Consider the following 23,677-nt stretch of genomic DNA (forward strand, 5'->3'; position numbering starts at 1 on the left):
ATGGGACTTTAGCTCCTGTGTTTATTGTATTTTATTGGTTGATTTTCAAGACTGAGTATCCGATCGGAGGGTGGATTATCTCGTCAGTGGAGACTCGTCACTTTATGGTTCTGTCTTCAACATCGAAGTCGCCGCTAGCCGCGGCCGTTTCGGCGGTGTCCCAAATCCTTACCCAATCCTTACCTTCATCGCTGCTTCATGCATGTGCGGCCTGGTATTGGTTTGAAGATTTCTTGTGGATATTGTCTATCGTTCCTCTTCTCGCCTCAGCATGCTTCAAACCTCAGGCGGTTTGATAGTTTTGACGATGGGTTAAAGAGATACCGAGGAGCAGGCGCCCCCTTTGTCCATGGGAGATTGTGTTGCGTCCTGTCTTGTAGAATCGATTAGCTGGAGACCCATTCCGGATCGATTATAAGTCGTATCGATTATTCTTTACAGATACGCCAACGTTCATGTAACGATGCCATACACGTAACGCATGTTGCACCTGATTTCATGCTGCGATGTCCGACTAACGTACATGTATAGGGATTGTTATGATGTGTTTTCCCGCTAACGTTTTCTAGCTTATGCAGTGTTATAGAATCTTTATTTCACTGTCAAGCACTCTCTTCCTCGTGTATGTCTAACGGATGTAGCCATAGTCTACTACAGGCTAGACTATCTGCGCCACACCATCCAACCGTGGGATAGTGTGAGATAGGATAAGTTTAAAAATGTGTAAGTTTTACAATACAGTAAACTACGGTTATAACGAATACGCTAACTGCCCGATATAACGAACTTATTTTTTAGTCCCGGCCATCTGATGCATAAATGTTGACAGACTGAGTGTATATATGTTTATAACGAACTACGGTTATAACGAACCAAAATCAGTGGTCCCTTTGAGTTCGTTATAACCGTAAATTACTGTAATTAATATATTTATGTACTTATCCTATCTCACACACAATATGTCCTCCCGACCATCCCCGCATAACAGCCCCACTAACCTGTTAGCTCTGGGCAGAGAACGATGTGGCATGGGTATTCACGTGATCAGGTCGTGTTGGAAGCAATGTACTGGGTTATTGTGCGCGGTACATTTGTTTGGTTGGAGACCATGGTGATGCTGGGATGTGTTCGGGTGACTAATTATTTAGAAGCTGTTAACTTGTTCAATAACGTTTCCACATAGGATCGAAATTAAAGAAGGAGGAACATATTGTGTGAGATATGATAAGTATATAAATATACATGTTTTTGGTAAATTAACAATTGTAACATTTAACTCGTTCATTTTGAAGTGTTTCTCGAAACATATCTGTATCTACTAAACTCCTCACAAACCAAGATTCATGATGAGTGCTGATCTTGGATTCGAACCCACGATCACAGAATTCTGGAACGTCCAAGGGACACAACTCTGCATAGCGTATTGTGACGCCTTGGGCGACTGTGCAGTAACAAGTGATACAGCATATAACGATATGTGTGATCCATTCTCACCTGATCGAATTTTACAAAAAGGAAATCAACATGCTTTCCTTTCTGCGTACAGTAAATGACATCCATATAAATATATACTTTTTATTATCATCTTCAACAGGATAACTTTATCTGCAGAAATAATTGACAGAACAGTGTATTATTTCAAGGCAAAATCTAGCGACAGAACTGCTGGCATAAACAATTCAATCGGGGTATAGAAACAACCGAACTGTTGGGGTAAAGGAAGAATACTCCAAAGGCTAAAATTAAAACAAACATCAACATGCTTTTCGATAGTGACGTATTTGATACAGGTATCATAGCTGTGTTTTGGACCTTAAGTTTGCAGTGAGCTGTTTTCAGCCTAGTAACGTTTTGATAACGTTTGTATTTTTGATTTTCAAATCAACTTTCAAATGTATTTTTTTTTGTCCAGAAGTTTACATTCGTGGACCATCACACCGGGTGCTTGGTGATAGGGTGAGAAAGTCCTGTTTAACCGGCGGCAGTCGTCCTGGAACATTTACAAAAGGTGTTCCATCAATACCAATATGGTCCCCCAAAACAGAACCAATTCAGCAACCAAAGCTCTTCCTCGCGAGTCCGACTCTTGAGGGCCATTGCAGTAGCTGGTATTACACAGGAGGACACACACTTCAAATATGTTATCAAACCCGCACTTAGTACGATTTTCAACAACGTCCCCTGGGGCTGGTGGAAGATGAAGATTAAGAGGAAAGGAGATGTTGAAGGAGTAGGTGATGTTGTCGCTGCAGTCCCGTATCACGCTGTACAAGTCAGCTGCAAGGGAAATACTCATGATTGTCAGTCATGGCATTACAACCAGCGATGCATTATAATCAAGAAAGACTGTATATCCATTTCAACATGTTTATAATTTGAATGTTTTGAAACAATGGCGATGGAGGAGATTATAACAGAAGGACATCATCATAAACATCAACTCATTTGTTTGTTATTTTGAGAAAGTGAATGATTCTCTGTGTGAGGATTAACTGTGAGAACAACCGAGACCAAAGAATTTAGTTTGATGATTTAGAAGAAGGAATTATCTCCTAAAGTTTCTGTTTAAACGATCATATAATTGTCTTGTTTGTTTACAGTCCGCGGTCGCATTGCAGGATTATCTATCGGGTTGTTCTCTTGCTTTGTTTGTTTGAGGTCGGTGTTAGTGCAGGTCTTCAGCAACCCATGCTTGCTGTAAGAGGCGACTAAGGGGATCGGTTGGTCTGGCTCGCTGACTTGATTCATGTATGTCATCGTATCCCAATTGCGTAGATCGATGCTCATGATGTCAATCACTGGATTGTCTGGTACAGACTTAAGTATGTGCAGACAATGGTCCTGTAGCTGGACTATTGCTGAATGTGGCGTTATAAAACAAACAATCAAACAAACATCCAACACAAACTGACACGCGTGTAAAGCGTGATAGGTCCATTAAGCCCCATGTTACAGACTCGTACATTTGCTGCTAGGTACTCACATTTATGTTGAGTGAAAGTTTCAATGACACAGAATTCTCCCACGCCGGAGCAGTTCCTGCTGAAGTGTTCCTGTCGTGTTTCGGCCGTCATATTGTACAGGGCATCGCAGTCGCTGCCACCGACTGTCGACTCACATTTGTAACACTCAATGCCATTGGCTGAAAATATGAGACCCATACATCCATAAAAAAAATATGCCAAAAAATGATTAGATTGACCGTGAAACCTAGGTACAACTGTTAAAGGTGTTGGTGTTCGAAAAAATGTTTAAATGTTACGGATATCTGAGAGGAGTCAAATTAATTGGGTGTCAAAATTACAGATTTTAAATTGGGATTTGAAGGTGATTCAGGGTGATTCTACGTCTCAAGACATCATGTCATCAATACTGGCATAATGAAATGGCTAGTTGTCCTAACACTTGTTATATCACTGAATAAATTTAAAGTAGCTCTGAGAAGGTTTCGTACGAGTTCTCATAACTAAGGAATTGAAACTGACAGGTCTGAGAGCATTGCTAGTTTGGACCGATTATGTTTATGTTGTAAGGAATAAATATTCAATCGCATCAATCACATTCATTGTATAACATATGTTGCGGTTGACGATATTATTTTATGAAGGCAGATGACCTACTCCAGCTTGAACAAAACGATTGATGATAAAAAAACATAGGATTATAATTGAGGCTCATCTGGAAGTCAAACTTCAACCATTGGATCCTGGTACGGCTCAAAAATGGCAGCCCAGATTTCTGGGTTCCATATCAACCTTGTAACCAGACTAAACCCCAGAGCACACGTGTACCTCAACTCTCGGCGGCAAGCGTGTCCACCAGGCAAACATAGCCTAGTTTCAACCCTTGCCATTTCAAGCCTAGAATCTTGCCGCGTTGTGTCTCTTGTGATGAAAACGCGATATCCAGTAAGATCGCTATTCTCATGTCGAAGACGACTGCCGTAGCAGACGACCTGGTCGATCAGATAACGAAATAATTTCATTCCTGAAAGATAGTTATTACTGCCGCAGTTCGACCCGTGAAGATCCGGGGTGAAACAGGTCTTCAGTAACCCATGCTTGCCGTAAAAGGCGACCGTGCTTGTCTTAAAAGGCGACGAACGGGGTCGGGTGGTCAAGCTCGCTGACTTGGTTAATGTATGGCATCGTATCCTAATTGCGTTGATCGATGTTCATGATGTCAATCACTGGATTGTTTTGTCAAGACTCGATTATTTACAGGCCGTCGTCATATAGCTGGAATATTGCTGAGTGCGGTGTTAAACAACCAACAAACAAGCTGCCGTAGTTCGCTCTAACAACTGAGGCATACATCCTAGTGAGACGGCACAGTATCAAGTAACACTGCGCACATTGCGGCAACATGAACGCGGTCGTCTAAAATAGCACTGCATCTCAGTCACTCCGCTAAGCATTCAGTCGTTTGAGTTAAAAGACAATGAAGTTATCCTCAAATATATAATAAACTTGGTTGAGTGGTCAGAAAACTTTGAAACACTCCGAAAATAGTGGCCGACCTAAGATTAGAAATAGTTTCAGCGCAAGTTCGACAGGCGATGGTAGTGGCCATAATTTGTAAAGCGTTCTCTTTTCGGTCTTTGAAAGGCATTTAGACCTGATACACATAAGGAGGAGGATATATGGATGTCAATATCTTTACCTAGCTGGCTTCAAACTGCCCTTTCCTATGGCCATCCTTTCACCTATCAGTGCTTATTACAGGCCCAGTTTGCCCAGTGTCCATTACCTATTACTTATCTATGATAACTAAGTGTTGGCTTCCATTGTCTATTGCGAATCACCTATCAGCGCCAATCATCTGTTGGCTTCCCTTGTTAGTTTCAACCCTTTGTTATCTTATTAGTTTTGTTGTCCTTACATGTACATATATATGCTCTCTGCCTCATGGCATCCATTCACCTGATGAAGGAGTAAGCATATACTCCGAAACGTTGTGTTCCTCATAATAAAGAAGTTGACATCCATATATTCTCTTCCTTGTATTCTCTGATTTGTATATCGATATGGGGGATAGTCCACTCATATCTGTTCTCAGAAAAATAGGCTTGAAATGGCAAGGGTAGAAACTAGGTTTTCATGTAGGCTAGTGGACACTCTAATTGTTTCGGGAAGATGACATGTATCTATATGTATGAACAATGGTGGTGAACGTGATTACTCAGTATCTTCCCCAGGCAAGAGAGTTAACTGACTTTAAAAGTCCAGTTTCCACCCTTGCCGGACTAGGCTGGATTTATGGAGTTACAATTTGAGTGGTGTAACGAGTCTGTGCATAGTCCAATCAAAATCCCGTAACTAAATCGTTATCCGGTTCATTAACAATATGGCTACTGCCGTGCCGAATTCGTTCGTCTGCAGAATTTGCAGAGCACGTGTGCTGTCAATTGGGCGTCGACATATAATTTACAAATCGTTTTATGTTTACAGTCAAGGTGTTTAAGTGATGTAATGCACTTAGCTAGGTAAAACCCGTTTAACTACAATTAAGATCTCTATTATCGGTGAGATCGTCTTGAACTGGGCGCCGCCATTTTGTTTGAATTCAAATTAAAGTCATATGAGAGATGGAATCTGATTGGTCAGTACCCACTGAGTCGTTGCAGAATTTAACCTTGTCCCTACCCATTTTCTAATATGCTATCTTCACACCAAACCTTTTACGTACATATTATCGCCAAGGCGTCTGGCACCTTGAAATGTAAGCAGTTAACAGTTGATTCCAGCAATTATTGATTTTCGCGTCGCTCGGGATCTAGGATGTTAAGCTTGTCTTTGTATGCCATTATAAAGATTTATCTTTGTGGAAAACAGCAGTAACACAAATGAGTTCTTCGGTCGTGGGACAGTTCGTGACTCCTCGGCTGTTCATTACCATGTCTTTCTGTGAAAAGTTTAAGTCACAAATGCTGATTTGAAATTTGCTGATTCCTTAGGGAAATGTGCCTGGTAGATTCCCAGTAACCTGTTTACTTGAGCCCATAGTCACGACCAGGGTACATGAACACTACAAGTTAAGACGTTATTATTGAAGAGGATCGTTAATAAGAACTAACTGTTTTATTAGGAAACACATTATGAGGATGTTCGTGTACCGAGACAACGACACTCTGTTCATCAACACTATTCAGGTTACTCTTGTACCAGGATGCATGACTTAGTAGATAATATAGATATCCGCCTTTGTACAACCTAATCAAATGGACATAATTGCTTTGGGAGCGATCATTTGATATTCTGGAGAATGGGATTTTGTATGGAGATTAGACATTTTTGTCAGCTACAGCTTCAAAACCAGATATTTGCTTAATTAAACCAATGAGCCTAAATGTATATTTAAGAAATTGAAACATCTTGCAATAATATATTTTTTCACATTCTTTTTCGATAGAAATCCCAGATTTCCCAGAATCAAAAGACGTGTTAGTATCCACCTGCATGCATCGTCTCTATCACTAACACCTGTTAAAAGCATCTTTACACTACATTTCATAAGTAACTTCCCCTATTTTCGCGAAAATTTCGCGATATTTTCTCGCCACTATTGCGGCACTAACGCGGAATTATCGCGCCACCTTTGAGCCATTAACGCGAAACTATTGCGCCACTTTCGAGACACTTTCGCGCTATTTTCGCGATAACATTTTACAAGATCGCGGCACTTTCGCGACACTTTCACGGCACTATTGCGCCACTTTCACGCCACTATCGCGCCACTATCGCGCCACTTTCACGCCAGTTTCACGCCACTATCGCGACACTTTCGAGACAGAATAGTCACGCTATCTTGTGACAGTTGTGCTAAATGTACGGTACAATACATTGTATTACTTTTTTCCTTGACTGATTTTGAGTTACGTTTTCCATGGCATGCTACTCTGCATTATTTATGATCATAGTGTAAAGCTTCTTTTCCTATTACCAGTACCGATATCTATACTTTATTTCGACTGCAAATGTAAGGTGATCTTGTGGTCATGACTCCAATCACAAATACTCGTACACACATTAGCTGAGGTGATTTTCACGGCAACAAATAAGATAGAACAGAATCAAACACTATCATGTGTCGGCCAAAATGACCGTCAGGAAACCTCATAACCAACTAATGTTTTGTGCATGTCTAGTATCCCATAATGTTTCTTGATAAGTTTCATTCTGAATATAATGTGAAATAGTCTGGACAAAATCGTTTGGTTATTAAAGATTTCCTATGGTAAACGAAGTCCTTCACAAATATTATGTCGTTAGGTATTTGTATTACACAGTGACTTGTTCTTGATGTGTGTACGACTATTAACATTCTGAAAGAATACGCTTTTTATTGGAAACAAAATAAACAAAACGGGGGGCACGGGTGGACCAGTCGTCTTAGGCGTTGCGATTCGCTGTGCATAGTTGCGTCCCTTGGGCACGCCAGAAACCTATGATTGTGGGTTCGAAACCCGGTTCGCCCCAATTAAGTTTCTAGGTTTGTCAGCACCATACCCGTGCTCGTGGGGTTCACCGAAATGGTAAACGTCTGAGACCTGCATCACTTTGGGCTTTCCTCCCACATTAAGCTGACACGCCGTGATATAACTTGAATACTGTTAAATGGGCAATTACCTAAAGCAATTCCCCGAGAGTTGTTGCCTTTGTTATTGTTTTTCCCCGTGAGTACCCGGATGATATAGCAGAGATCTAGACTAGTTCGCGGCCTGTGCTGCGCCATTCGTAAGCGCAGTTGTCACTTTTATTGACAGTATAAAGGCGTATGGTCACATTTATCAACAAAATGAAATACATTTTTGGAAATAATAAGAAAATGTAGGTATCTTTGTGGGTAGCATCATTAATGGTGACGGTGTTTTGATAAGTCACTTGCTTGATAATTGTGTGATTTTCGTTTACACTATTTTGACTTGCAACACAAAGGAAATATTTCACCTGCCCATTGCTTATTTTATGGTGTTTATTTTTTTACAGTCAAAATGCGCAAACGTTTCACTTAGGAAATTTATTAAACGCCTAAATATTCAGTTATTTCACAAATTGACTGAAAAATATGCCCATCTGTATTATTATGATGACGAAATCCAAACATTTTTATGTTTAATATCATCACCAAGTGACTGAAAATGTAAGGATATTAAAAGTACATTTCTATATTGTTTGGATTCTAATCCCAGCATAATTAATCTATTGTGATGTTTTTAAGCCCTTTTGACAGTCTTAGTCATTTTTAGTCAATCTGTTAAATATATGAACAGATTTTTCAGTCAATCGCCTGAAATATTTAGACATTCTATAAATTGCCTGAGTGAATCATATTTTACACATTGACAGTAAGATATACACGCATACAAAGGAAAAGACTTGTGAAAAACAACGTCTATCGCGCATCGAAGAACTTCTCAACCAAGACATAGAGGAACAAGACTGATTCTGTTCAATGCTACAGCAAATGAATGAAAACAAAATGCAAATATCATAATTACAACCTACCAAAGTTATATGTATATTTTAAGTCAGCTGCCTTGTTCGAGGAATGCAACCGTAAATATTCACATAAAGGAACAATATTCCACACATCTGCAGCTGTACAAAGAAACTTATTGGATGTCACGTGTCTCTGTAACAATCAAATATTTCAAAATATATTTATCGTTTCGGGATATTATAACCCGTGTTTGGTTTCTCAACTGATCACTTAGTTTGTTTCAGTTGTTTCACATAGGTGTCAAGTCTCAAAGGTCAGCTGAGAAAGCCCACGTGACAACTGTTTTCATAATGTCCACGGTTCTTTAATAAAAAAAATCCATTGAGTTAGATAACAATGAGCAATCAATCATCGATATATCGGCTTTGAACAAAGTATGTTCTTTTCACATCGGCACTTCACGCCCATATATTGGGGTATTCCGTCTGCTTTAGTAAACATACACATGTAAACGCTTACTTTTGACAAATCCACTGTGCAAAATAACAGTGATTATTCAATCAACGTAATTTCTGCTGATCCTTTGATGGCGAGGAATGATGGTGATCACTCCTCTTGCTGGGCTGAAACGTGCATATTATATGACATACATTTCACCTCACTTCAAACCGGGATTCGGTTTAAACCTGAATTTGAACTGAATAAATACCCCAGACACACGAAATGCCTAATGGGAACCTTTATCAGGTAATCTGAGTGGTGCCTCCAGTAATTATACCTGTAATAAATTAACTGAGCATCAATTGAATGACGACAAATACACAAGTGTAGGGTTATACCAGAAAACATGGATGAAAACTAGGGAGTAGTTTAAACACGCAATCCGAAATCCGAAAATGCTTTCACTGCAGGGATACTTTTCTTATTATAAACTATAACCACCAGGGGTATTTCCAAATAACGACATCCGATGAGCTTCTGTCGTTCTTTTTGTCTGTTTATTTAGGCTGAAGAAATTTATTAACATGCGCCCTTTGTCCAAATCTTCATAGATCACGGGTAACCAATCAGTGTTGAAAAATGCGTAAAACAAATATTGCCTCCAAGTTTATTTAGCTGTCCTTGCAGACGGTAGCCCAGTCTCTTGTCACGCTCAGTTGCGTTTGCGAGCAAACTCGACTCACGGCAGCTAGTGTGACCAAGCGACCAATGTCAGACTGCCGAGAAGAAGCTAGAGATTATAGAAACCCAACTCACTCACTGATTTCAGTGACTCGTTCTGATAAGTAGTGCCCCTTCTATCTATTCACTTATTATACCTCTTGTCAGTGTTAGAAACATTTCAATGTTCTAAAACAAATAATTAAATAGTTGGTTCACATACGCATCGACCCGTTGGACGCAGACATTTCGCAATTTCATAAATGAATTCCTGAAGTGGTCTAACGGGTTCATTTTGTGACACGTGTACGTAGTAAAAGTGTCAGTTTAATGCTTTGCCTTAAATATATGCAATATTTATTATTACAGCAATACACAGACTTCTTTCTTTAGATACGCATGTATGTGTTTAAAAGAACATCCTTGAAAGGGGCCCGGTGGAAATATTATCTGGGATGGTAGGAGACAAAACGATTGTGTTGTATTATTTTCCACTTACATGGAATTAACGTTTCGCGAACGCCCGATACCATCACTATTTGTAGTGATTTATAAACACATGCTCACGATACAGTCGGAATGCTTTTAGCAGAGATTTTCTTTTGAATATGGAAAGGATTGTGTCGCTTTTATTATGAAACTGTAGCATATTAAATATTTCACTAACATTGTTGGCGGGTGTTAGTGCAGTCAGTATAGACGCTTGAATTTCGAAATATACCATTTGAAGTTTGAATCCATCCGTCGACATATCCGATAACACACTCCCGAGTAATCAGAACCTCTCTTACTTTCTTAAACATATGTTCGAGCTCAAATTAATGAATTGAATTGTTTACAAATATCAAACGATGCTTGGAACCCATGTCGCCAATATCTTCTCTATCCAGGGAATATTTACCAGAAACAGTGTCAAAAGAAAACCAAATCACTCTATTGCGAAAAGCGTTTTTGTAAAACGATAGCCAATGAAGCGTGTGGATTGGTAAAACAATAGAGGATTATAGGGGGCGTCTCACAGGCAAGTGAGCGAAGCTCAAGATGGTGAGCAGAGGTTTCAGCTCCACAGGATCCCAAACAACCAACCAGGTCGAAGGCTGGCATTCTAATAAAAGTAAGAGGGGTCCGACCAGACACGCATTTATAGACGGAACAAAAAGCTACAGAAACCCCTAACTAAGGCAGGCAAACAAATAACCTTCTTGTGGATACCCGCCCACGTAGGAATATACGGTAATGAAAACGCCGATAAAGCAGCTAAACAATCCCTCAAAATCCCAGAAATAAGCTTAAACTTACCCATCTCAAAATCAGAAATTAAAAGTGTAAACAAGCAAAAAATCACAAAATATGGCATAACCTATATCTAAACTCAAATAGCCAAATCAAAAAAGTGCTCAGCAAACCACCACAGAAACCAAAAATTCTCCATCCATCAAAAAAAATCGACAGAGTAATCACTAAACTCCAAACAGGACACACCAACCTAAATAACCACCTAAAAAAATAAAAAAACACACTACAGGTAACTGCCCACACTGCAAACAACCAGAAACCCCAGAACACGCACTCATCCACTGCACACACTACCTAACACATCGAACCGCGTTACAAACCACCCTCAATCTAAACAAGGCTCTCACTCTAGAAGCAATACTAAACCCACAAAATAAACTAGAAAATATCAAGGCCTTAGGCGTATTCTTAATAAAAACGGAACTAATAAAACGCATCTAAAAACACAATAACCTACCAAATCAAAATCACATAAACAAACAAACATACACCATACCCAGCTCCCTTAGTTCTCCTCCCCAACCCCATCGGCATCTATTCCAAATCTCAAAATTTCCAAATTCTATATAAGCAACCCCTAAAACCCCCTCTTGGGTTGCACAGACCACTTTCGCCCCTTTCGGAAACACATTAAATGGCCTGGCCGGGCCCGTGTGCGAAATACGCATCAGTCGGAAAGCGCACGTTAAATCTCCAAAGTAAGTAAGTAAGCTACAGAAACCCTGGTCATGCAGCTGAATGCCGGGGGTCGCCTGACACCTATGAAGAAAAAATAGGGCGCCTGATAACGCCCTGCAGACCACCCAACACCTGCTATGGGTGGCCAAGCAACCATTCAGCAATATCATGACACTGTGTCAAATTATGTTTGCTTATAAATGTAAATGTGCCTATTTAGAAAGAGCAACATATGTACATTCGTATTTGAATTATCGCTTCAGGACCATCGCTTATGTATCCTTGACTTGATCATCATGCTTGTGACAACCGTTACGTTCGGTAGTAAACCCTCCATTATATCTAAAATGTTAACTGTTCTTTATACACGACCAGGTGCTATAAGCGTACGCTTAGACAACAAAAGCACACATTTGAACCGACTGTCGCCGCTCAGTCATCGTCATGCATATCATGAAGTAATTAGGGTATTGTCACTAAAGCTTCGCGCCCGTCTGTTAGTTCTGATAGTGATTACATAAGCTTTGTATTGATATGTTTATCGAGACGAATCAAAGTACGTGAGGGGTGTAAGAATGTTTTAATGCCTCACCGTCACACGAAATGAAAACCGGAGTCACTCGAATGGTTTAAGTAAGACAGTGGCAATAAATAAGGGCGTCATGAGGGTCACACTTTACAGACAGGCGATAGTCAATTTACGTCAGACCTCTATACAACATTAACATATGCTCCGATTAAATCCGGGGCGCATTCAAATATTATTGTCTTATCAGCAGCATATTGGGTGAATTATAACTATAATTGTCGGATGCTTAACGTAAGTTAGGGACATAATCTAGAATATTCAAGACTTTAAAAAAGATAATTTAGTTGATTTATTTCGATAATAATTTAACACGTCCCATTTTAATTCTGGAAACCCAAAAGTCCAGAAACGCTACGGTCTTTGCCCAGTATCGGTCAAAGTTATTTACAAAATTAAACATGCTGTTTTCATGGTAACATACCAAGGAAGAAAAAATGAAAAAAAAAATGTTTAAAAACTTAATATTTACACTATGTCGCACATGGGCCTGCCCATGGGCGAAGTTTGGCCCATGGGCGAGAATATATTCCTTTACTTAAAACTCATGTTTTTGTTTCGCAAATACATTAAATGTATTCATTCAAGTATCATGACACAAAATATAACTCATTTTAACTTAATTCAACTATTTTATAGCGATATTGAAATATTTCGCCTATGGGCGAGAAAAAGGTTTGGCCCATGGGCGAGAATATGTTCCTTTACTCAAAACTTATGTTTTTGTTTCGGAAATACATGCGGTTGTTCTTACCATTTTCATGACACATAATGTAACTCAATTTTACTTAATTCAGCTATTTTATAGCGTTATTGAAATATTTAGCCTATGGGCGAGAAAAGGTTTGGCCCATGGGCGAGAATATTTCCCTTTGCTCAAAACTCATGTTTTAGTGTCGCATATACATAAAGGTGTTCTTAGAAGTTTCATGTCATATAATTTAACAAATTTTAACTTAATTCAACTATTTTACGGCGTTATTGAAATATTTCGCTCTGGACGAAAAAGATTGGCCCATGGGCGAGAATATTTACCTTTGCTCAACAGTTTTAGTTTCGCAAATACATAAAGGTGTGTCTACAAGCATGACACATGATTCAACTATTTTACGGCGTTATTAAAATATTTCGCCCATGTTTTCGTCAGTCCCTTTAAAGCATCAACTAACCGTGTGCAAAGTATATTGTTTCGTGTTAAATATACTTTATATTATATCATTACATTACTATTTAAAAAGGGCATTTGATTGGATGTTTCCTTTATAGAAGTTCTACAAATTTCACCTGTTTTACATTTTGTAGCGATCTTTCATGAACCCGGCCTTACCTCTCAAAACGTTTGGACAGTTTATCATACGAATCCATGTGCGTGTACTCCAATTCATTGGAGTTATTTTCCACAACATTCAAGTTTAGCTAGTTTCTATTTCATTTATCATTTAATGCCCCGTTGATACATCACACTGGGCAATTACGTGACACTAGGTATGAAATATACAGGTACGCGTGCGCGGATTTAAATGAAAAAAACTATTCGTCTTTTATTGCATAACGTTTGGCTGAATATCTTACATTCTAACGAAATCTCGAAATAATTATTTAATAACATGCGGTGACGAACTGACCAGTGGAGAATTATGTTTCAATGCGATTGAGGAAAACGTGAGTGAATATTGTGACACTAAAGCACCTTTTAACTGCATCGCCACTTGGGGTATGAAAATAGTAACAGTTCAGAAAAAAAAACAGCCTTCTTATGATAATTCTCATATCGTTGTACCTAATTACAGTGTCGGCGTTATTTACAAGTGATTCTACAATACCTGCTGTCGGTCAATTATGATCTACCACACCACGCGTGAATAAACAGTTATGCAGGTGTTGCTGTGGATACATGTTTTACAAATGTTCGTTGATATGTGGATATATTAAGCACAAAGACAAACAAATGTTTATGAAAGATGAATTAGTGCCTTGATATATTCGTCAAGATGTGTATCATCGTTTAATGGGGTCATTCAATAAACGTATGTTTGGAGGAGATATCAAAGGAGCCGCCCAATATACACAGTGTCGTCCGGTGAACTACCACCCCACCCAGTCCATAAGAGTTATGTAATCGGTACACAAATATATTTGGTGCGATGTCAGTGTGGAAGGAGTTTGAATTACGTCCGCCACTGGCCACAGAAATCCTCAAAGGTTAGTAACAATCAGCAAGGTCAATGCCGTACTAATTACCTAGTGACGCACGTAACAACGACTGCCAATAGGTAAAATGGTGAAAACAAATTGAAATAGATTTTAATAAAACATTATTGTACTAAATAACTTGCATAAGCGGTGCCCAAAATTGTTTGACCGTGTTATGTGTGTTGTAGACTGACGAATAGCATGTAATTGTCATGCTGTTCGCATGGTTCCATATACAAATTCAGATATACAACCGGAATGAAACTGAGAACTGAGATGCCAAATACAACCTGCATTCACACATGGAAGCAATATACTTGTTTGTATGCCCTCTCCTCTGAAAAATGTATCACTAAAGTATTTGCATTGTAATAAATATAGTAATGATGAAACTTGGTAATTTGGTAGGTCTCCGACAGATATGATTTTCAGTTTTTTTACACCTTTGATTGATACGGATTACGTACCTGTAGTCTAGTCACTGTATCTAATGTATCTGCTTGTTAACAATTTCAAATGTCCTGTTATATATATAGCACTATTCCTAAAATACGGCAGTTTCTTTTATCGGGTATAAATAGTTGATTCGTCTTGTCACGCAGTCATTTTTTACTTGATCGAATGATTTCCACAAAAAATTCCGGCAGAGAGTTTTGTATTTTATTATATACATGTATTGTTAATTGTAGAAGATGCTTACATTACTGTATCTCAGAACGCAAATCTGATAACATTCAAACATGTAATTAGTACACAGTTAATTGTTACATATAACTTCCTGCATATTCCTTTTTGAACCAAAAGCCTACATGTATACTGAAATCGGTGTCCACTGTTAAAAGGGTATAAGTGCAGTCAGCCATGGTAAATGGAGAGACAATAATAAGGTGATTAATTATAGTCTGTTGCAGAATATGCGGTATAAGTGTAGTCATTTATACATATACACATTACACATATACAGATGAAATACACGATATGATACAGTGCAAGAACAAATAAAGATACGGTTTCTATTAAAAATAATTTTTCGATTATGGATTTAATTAGCATGTTTAAATTTTCAGGCCAACACGGTTGAGATACAGCATCGGCATACTCAACTGGAGTTGTTTTCTGCCGGTCGTAAGTTCTTTGTTTGACTGAGCACACTTGTGTCGGTGTTGCGATATTTTCTTCTCTTTGTTGGCAGCCTGCCACCGGCCTGAATTTTGAAAAAGGTCTCAGCATGGGACTGTTAATTTCTTCTTAATGAAGTCTACAAGCTTACAAACTTGTAGATGTTGGGGCGGGTTTTTTTAGCTCAGAGTGTTAGTGGTCCTGGAACCCACAGTGTCAAACACGTTCTGCACAATACGTCCATCAGATTCTACCGTTCAGCAACATTGTCACTGAATTTCAGAACTCTGGCATGATATAATAATCAAGGATTTCGAAGGTGAACGAGGGGAAAGGCAGACGCACGTGGATTTACCCTCAGGTTATTATTGTCTGGAGTTCACATTTTTGGGCATTTCATATACTAATTGAACAGAGTTCACCTGCACATGTCCACTTTAGTGATACAGACTGTAACCAAAAAATGCAATGAGCCGTAGCTCTTAATCCCTTATAACAACGGTAACAACAACCAGGGTGAGGACACAGTAAGGTTAAACCGTGTCAAAAAGACAATCTCAGGTGGCTCGCGCCATATCTCCCATCAAGTCAGCTCTGTTTTTAAGCGCATAATTATGTTTTTACATACAGAAATAAAAGGAATTTAAAAAAATCATATTTAACAAACCTACACATTACCAAATACAAACTTTATAACCCTTTCTAGACTTCATTCCAATTAACCTGGATCATTCAACTCGCTCGCGAAGGTCGTATACGACTTTAAAGTGAATACGTCTACAGTGTACAAGTAACATTTAACTGTATCATATATACTCATGATAAGCAATTATTTTCGTTCCTACTTCGAATGAGCACATTCTGGGGCTAAATCTGCAAAAGGAAGACAAAATATTTCTTTGTACAATGCAAACGATACAAACGTAGCGGCTGATAATAGAGACAATGATTTAATAATCTGCAATATATCATTTGTTCTCGTTCAATCTATTGTACATATTGAAGTGACTGTAAAGTTTCAAGGAGAACTAAAATGTTGTGGTATTATGAATGTATTTAGAATATTAAGAGCGAAAAACAGTCACCATATCGGATGTACATGTATAACTTGTCTTCCAACACCACGCTTATGCCGAGGCCCATGGTCATAAAACTGATCGATCCCATAAAAGGAGCAAATAGTTTCGCAGATACTACTTGCTAATGTTCACTCCAAATTGACACACGACCTAATCATAAGTAAGACCAGACAAGTGTGACCAGTGTACCTGCCTGGTTTTACCTCCTAATTACCGAGCTGCCCAATACTGTCATACTGTCGGCAGAGTAAGCGGCTCCAACTCGTTGAGTGATACAGATTAACCAGATTATGATTGTGTTTGTAAGTTGCGTATAATCTGTGTCGGGTTGCAGTTGTTTTATTAGGCAAGACCAGGGGTAGTTTTTTTCAATTAAACCTTTTAGCCGTTGAGTTTGTTTTGCATTCATTTCATTAAATACATTGTTAGGTAGAATGATAACACGTTATATGGATTAAACATCTCCTTAACCTGAGTATAATCTCACATGTACCCCAAGTACCGTACTATATTACTTTGCGGAGACACTGAGAATAATTTTTGAGTTGGCATTGTACGCTGTCTGAATGACTTTACACAAATCCCTGCGTCAGTGGACCCGTGAAGATCTTCAACAACCCATTCTTGTCGTAAGAGGCGACTACCGGGATCGGGTGGTCAGGCTCGCTGACTTGGTTGACGCATGTCATCGTATCCCAATTTCGTGGATCGATGCACATGATGTCAATCACTGGATTGTCTGGTCCAGACTCGATTATTTACAGACCGCCGTCATACAGCTGAAATATTGCTAAGTGCGGCGTTATACAACTAACAAACAAACAAATCAATCAAAACAATCACTATGACGAGGTATGCATATCTTGCAATCAACCTGAATCCAGTTACTGGAATGTCAAACCCGGGCTTGGTTAAAACAAGAATTGCAGTTAGATCCCCTATATGCTGTAGATCTCCTGTAGTCAAGAGATGCAATAGCGAGGCAGAACGATGTCAATTTATGAGGGACAGACTCGAACATATATAAACATAGCAGCCAAAGATAAAAATAAAATCATATCATGTACGAAAATAGAAATGATATCAACACAAAAAGAGAAAGTGTATGAGTACTAAAACTGGCAATAGATATGCGTACCCTACGTACACACATGAGTCCCATTCGACTGTCTACAACACACGAATAACTGTCAAACAAGTTTGGGTACCCCTTCTGTTCAGGCAACTTATTTAGTTTAATAATTTTGTATTAAAATCCTTTTCAATTTGTTTGCACCATTTTCCTTATTCCATGCATGTTTATGCTGCTACATCTTATTGCTCATGTTTCCAAGTATTGTAAAACACTTCAGTGTTTCTCCTTCTTAATCTAACGTTATAACATTTCAGGTCATTACCATCATCTAATACACAAGAGATGATACCAAAACATATTTTATTCGGTTTTATGGTCTATGCGGTCTTACAATTGATTTAATTAGCCTTTAAATCTTATGTCTAGTACATATTTTCACAAACAGGGCTGTTAGATGATATAAGGAATGTAACATCCAGTTGAGGACTGAATACGACGTACTTTAGTCTGTTAACGACGTTTCTACAATTAATATTTTGAATAAGCCGTTAATACGCCAGTTGTGACAGGGATGATGGTATGGTAGCTGTAGCAGACAGACTGGCAGCCGTTGTTACGTGAGTCACTAGGTTATTAGTACGGCATTGGCCTTGTTGATTGTTACTATACTTTGAGGATTTCTGTGGCCAGTGGCGGACGTAATTCAAACTCCTTCCACACTGACATCGCACCAAATATATTTGTGTACCGATTACATAACTCTTACTGACAGGGTAGGGTGGTAGTTCACGCGAAACGGACGACACTGTGTAAATTGAGCGGCTCCTTTAATTTCGCCTCACAACATACATTTAATGAATGACCCATTAAACGATGATACACATCAGGATCGCGGAGAAAATACAAGATTCGTTCTCGTTGAATATATATATCAAGGCACCAATTCATCTTTCATAAACTTTTTGTGCCTTTGTGCTTGATATATCCACATATCAACGAAAATATGTAATACATGTATCCACAAAAAATATACATGTACATGGCATTGCCTAAACGTCGGGCCGGGCCAAGACGGGCCAAAGTGTTATTGGCGGGATTGCCTAAAAGTCGGGCCGGGCCGGGCCAAGACGGGCCAAAGTGTTATTGGCTAATTACTTCATTATCGGCGATCATACCTTCATATAATTGATGCAATATAAACACATGACATGAATGAACAATCACCAAACAAAAAAGTGCACCATAATTAAGTAATTCGGAGTAAATCGCTTGAAAACCAGAAAGTGGAGCTATGTGTACGCGTCGCTGATCTAGCTAACCTGTAAAAGAGCAATCGTTAACCGAAATAAGATTTAAAACGTATCAAATACTTCTAGCTATCGTGATACACATTTCCATCTGTCGGCATAGTGTTTATATTTATAGGAACGTACTATATCTCAATAAATACCACTTTATAATGTCACTGTTCGTCGTATTTAAAGCAGACACGTTGGTTAAAGTAGACCTCTTCTCCCTATACTCTCAACAGTCACACAAGTGTTCGGTCCGACTTGGCCCGGGCTGTCAAAATCAACTTAAACCTCACAGATGTATCATCAAATGGATTCACATCTATAGATTAGTATTATATCTACCTAAATACCGCTTTATAGTGTCTCAGATCGCTGTACTTAAAGAAAACAAGGGGCTCAAAGTGAAGTCCTTTTCCCTTTACATTCTCAACATAGTCTCTATCAGAAGTGTTTGGCTTGTGTTGGGTCCGACTTGGCCCGGGCTGTCAAAATCAACTTCAAACACACAGATGTATCTTCAAATGTGTTTACATCTATAGATTAGTATTAAATCTACGTATATACCACTTTATAATGTCACAGTACATCGTATTTAAAGAAAACAAGGGGCTCAAAGTGAAGCATTTTACTGTATTTTCTTAAGAAAATCTATGTCAGAAGTGTTCGTTCCGACTTGGCCCGGGCTGTCAAAATCAAATTAAACCGCACAGATGTATCTTCAGATGTGTTTACATCTATAGACTATTGTTATATCTACCTAAATACCACTTTATAGTGTGTCAGATCGCGGTATATAAAGAAAACAAGGGGCTCAAAGTGAAGCCCTTTTCCCTTTACATTCTCAACATAGTCTCTATCAGAAGTGTTTGGCTTGTGTTGGGTCCGACTTGGCCCGGGCTGTCAAAATCAACTTTAAACACACAGATGTATCTTCAAATGGATTCACATCTATAGATTAGTGTTATATCTACCTATATACCACTTTATAATGTCACAGTGTATGGCATTTAAAGAAAACTGGGCCGTTAAAGTCAAGCTCTTTTACTGTATTTTCTTAAGAAATATTATCAAATAAGAATATGTGATTGATCTATTACAGACTTTAATGGTTTCACAAAAGGACCAACATTTCTCTTCTGACATGCTTGATTGTATTGCAGTCATTACATTTCCCCAAGACTCTGCACCAGTTTGATATAACGATTGTTACAACAGTGGAATTGCTATAAACGCATTGACGCGCGAAAGGGACGCGGTAACTAAAGAATTAAAACATTAACATAAATACAATTTTTTTGTGGATTTTTTTAGAGTTTGGGATATTGAGATCCCGCCTTGTGTTATATGGCAGAACGTATTTAGTCAAAACACACACAGCCTCTGTTTCTTTTGGGACTTAAATCTAAATCCTGAGAACCTGTTGTGTTTACCTTGACACACTTTTTCTCTGGAATGAGTAAGATACACATTTGAAATGGAACTCGAGTCCGCGGCGTGCTTAGCGATCACTATGACTGTAAGGCCACAATAGCACACGAATAGGCCTCTGAAAAGCAACGCCACTGATTACGTTACTGATTGTTGTTTGAGACAACCAAACCGGAAATGACAACGTGACAGCAGAAATCACATCAGCAATAGGGTTTCATATGATTTATTTTGTAAAAATGCACTGAAGTGTAGCGTAATTCACTGTGGTTTGAATTCCAATATCTTCCAGATGAATAAATTATATCGCCAACTTGAACAAGGGGATATTATGTTGTGACAACGATAGTCTGCCGTCTGTTAATGTTTGTCACTGTGAATAGCCATGAACACAACGACGGAAATTATCATGAATAATTTGTTGCACGTTATTCTACTGCTTTACTGTCCAGATCATATTACACTGCATCATGAATAACACACCCCAAGTCAAATTAATGACACTTTGCATAATTGACACGATCGTTGAGTTTTGCCATAGTTGACAGTTGGTGTGAAATTTGATTCCATCATCTCCAGGACACGATGCTTGCCCATTGCCCATTGTCTTGCGAACTAAATTATTACGATCTACAATTATGTTCCCTTTGAAATTCGTTATAACCGTAGTTTGCTGTATAAACTTACTTTGATATTCCCAATGGTGCGTGAATGTTACTGAGTCTCTTGTGTGTCGGGGGCACGGGTGGCCCAGTCGTCTAAGGCGCCGCGATTCGCTGTGCAGAGTTGAAGATACAAGCCAAACACTTCTGATAGAGACTATGTTGAGAATGTAGAGGGGAAAGGGCTTCACCTTGAGCACCTTGTTTTCTTTAAATACGATGTACCGTGACATTATAAAGTGGTACATAGGTAGATTTAATACTAATCTATAGATATGAATCCATTTGAAGATACATCTGTGTGTTTAAAGTCGATTTGGACCGACCGGGCCAAGTCGGACTCAACACAAGCCAAACACTTCTGATAGAGACTATGTTGAGAATACAGAGGGGAAAGGGCTTCACTTTGAGCCCCTTGTTTTCTTTAAGTACAGCGATCTGAGACACTATAAAGTGGTATTTAGGTAGATATAATACTAATCTATAGATGTGAATCCATTTGATGACACATCTGTGAGGTTTAATTTGATTTTGACAGCACGGGCCAAGTCGGACCGAACACTTCTGACTTGGATTTTCTTAACAAAATACAATAAAAATGCTTCACTTTGAGCCCCTTGTTTTCTTTCAATACGATTACTTTTGGGTAAAGGAACATATTCTCGCCCATGGGCCACACTTCTTAGTGTAAATATTGGGTTTTTGAACAATTTTTGAACAATTTCTTCTTCCTTGGTATGTTCATAAAACAGCATGTTTAATTTTGTAAATACCTTTAACCGAGACTGGGCAAAGACCGTAGAGTTTCTGGACTTTTGGATTTCCAGAAGTAAAAGGGGACGTGTTATTTTTATTATTATGAATATCTCCTTAACGAATATCTAATATCAGAAAGAAGATTGCAGCTCGCTTTAAAGTGCATTCTATCCTCGGCAGTTTGATTTTTGCAATTTTTGCATTTACGAATGCTGGTCACCACTCCGTAACAATTGATGCGATGGTATTTGTGGATTAGCCTTCAAATGTTATTACTGTAGAATATTACTTTTTGTAAGAATTATGAAGTGGACATTTGGAGGCGTCTCAGGATATCTTTCAGGATGTGTTTTCTAGCATTCACCACTAATTATATCAGGGTATTGGAAACATGTATAGATTGCCTGGCTGTAGATAGGATTTGTGATCTTAACAATTACCGGGTGTGACAAAGTATACAAGATCTCATTAGGGGATACCAAGGGTATCAGTTTAATATTAGAGGACGTTGGTAGTGAATACGTAATGGCATGTCGATTTCTAATCCTTTCTTTCTCTGTGGGTAATCCTTTCAACCTGATGAAAGGAGGTCACTCAAGCAGTTCGTGCTTTTTTTGGTCAAATGTGTCTTTAAATGAAGGAGAGCTGAACAAAGAGTAAAATCTTTTTCCCATGTCACTTCCAGCTGGTGACATGTAGTGAACTTGACATGTGATGATGACTTTTCATGTTTATATTAAAATAGTTTGTCAAACTGTAATATAAATTATTAATTTATTCAATGTGAGGAAATGTCAGTACGGGATATTGTCCGAGTAGGGGACTGTCGGTGTGGGGGAAATGTCCTACACTCCTTAAATATATGGTGTGGTACATAATAAATGAGCAAACAATCCTGCGTTGTAAATGTTCCTATTTTAGAACGTAATATCTGGCAATGAGTATGATAACCTTTTTATTCAGATATTCGGAAAGGCAGCAACAGAAGCCAGCACTGGCTTGTTTTGTCCTATCCGTTTTACAAAACGTTCTAAAACAGTGTCAAACCATACCTACATTGTTTTGTGTGATGGATGATACAGGTACATGCTATCTCGTCTTCTTAACATTCACTTACTTCATTAGTGCAGGCGCACACGTATAACTAAACACAACGACATGAGAAACATATTTTCATGACATGTAGCCTAGAGGTCCTTGTCAATTGTAGCCCTCCCTCCTTTAGTGAACATTAATAAACAACCGGTATCGATACATAACATGTTCTCTGGTCTCGAATCAACGTAACAAGTTAATTAAATACTGCGTAGCAATCCTATTTCAGTGAAGGAATGTTAAGAACAAGACGACAAAATGACTGCATAGTGTAATGTGTTTGAAGTCATTGTTCTATATTCTAAGCAAAAACGATACCACAGGATATGTGAGATGTTGCTGACGAAGAAATATGATCTTGTGTCAACTCAATTTAATTCTTTATTTCAATTCAATTCTTTATTTTTCAGTATAAAGGCCATAGGCCCACGTACAAATACTCACTGAAAAATACAGTATACATGTAGATCTTGTGTCACAAATATATGGTAATCCTTGTTCCTCGCACAAACCTATCGATATCGTTCATATCTGTTGCGCTTCCGTCCTAATGACCATGAGTATTACATATGTTCTTAAATGTAAAAAACGTCTTAAATGCCACTGGTTAACGCTACTATTCAATTGCCTGCACAGCTGAATCTACCCTACTCCTAATGAATACAATTTGCTGGAAGGTGGATTTCATCTTCCACGTTTCTCATGTTATATAACTCATGACTCTTCCTGTTATTTCGTGCACCTGCTTAGCATTGTGAGTAGACAATGTAATTAACTATCCGAGTTGTCTCGCTATAAGTTACATAATAAAC

The 23,677-nt window shown here is 38.6% G+C and overlaps 1 protein-coding gene across 1 annotated transcript in view; it reads right to left on the reverse strand.

Annotated features, from left to right (window-relative positions):
- Positions 1–1,561: 1,561 nt before the first annotated feature.
- Positions 1,562–23,677, reverse strand: part of LOC124148664 — a 49,036-nt gene continuing 26,920 nt past the window's right edge. The window contains exons 2-3 of the mRNA XM_046519896.2: positions 2,984–3,142; positions 1,562–2,277 (exon numbers count right to left, since the gene is read on the reverse strand). Coding sequence (XP_046375852.1) covers positions 2,000–2,277; positions 2,984–3,142 — 437 coding nt within the window. The 3' untranslated portion in view covers positions 1,562–1,999. The remainder of the gene's footprint in view (positions 2,278–2,983; positions 3,143–23,677) is intronic.

This window comes from Haliotis rufescens, unplaced genomic scaffold, assembly GCF_023055435.1.
Source record: "Haliotis rufescens isolate VD_foot unplaced genomic scaffold, xgHalRufe1.0.p SCAF_13, whole genome shotgun sequence".
NCBI classification, from domain to species: Eukaryota; Metazoa; Mollusca; class Gastropoda; order Lepetellida; family Haliotidae; genus Haliotis; species Haliotis rufescens.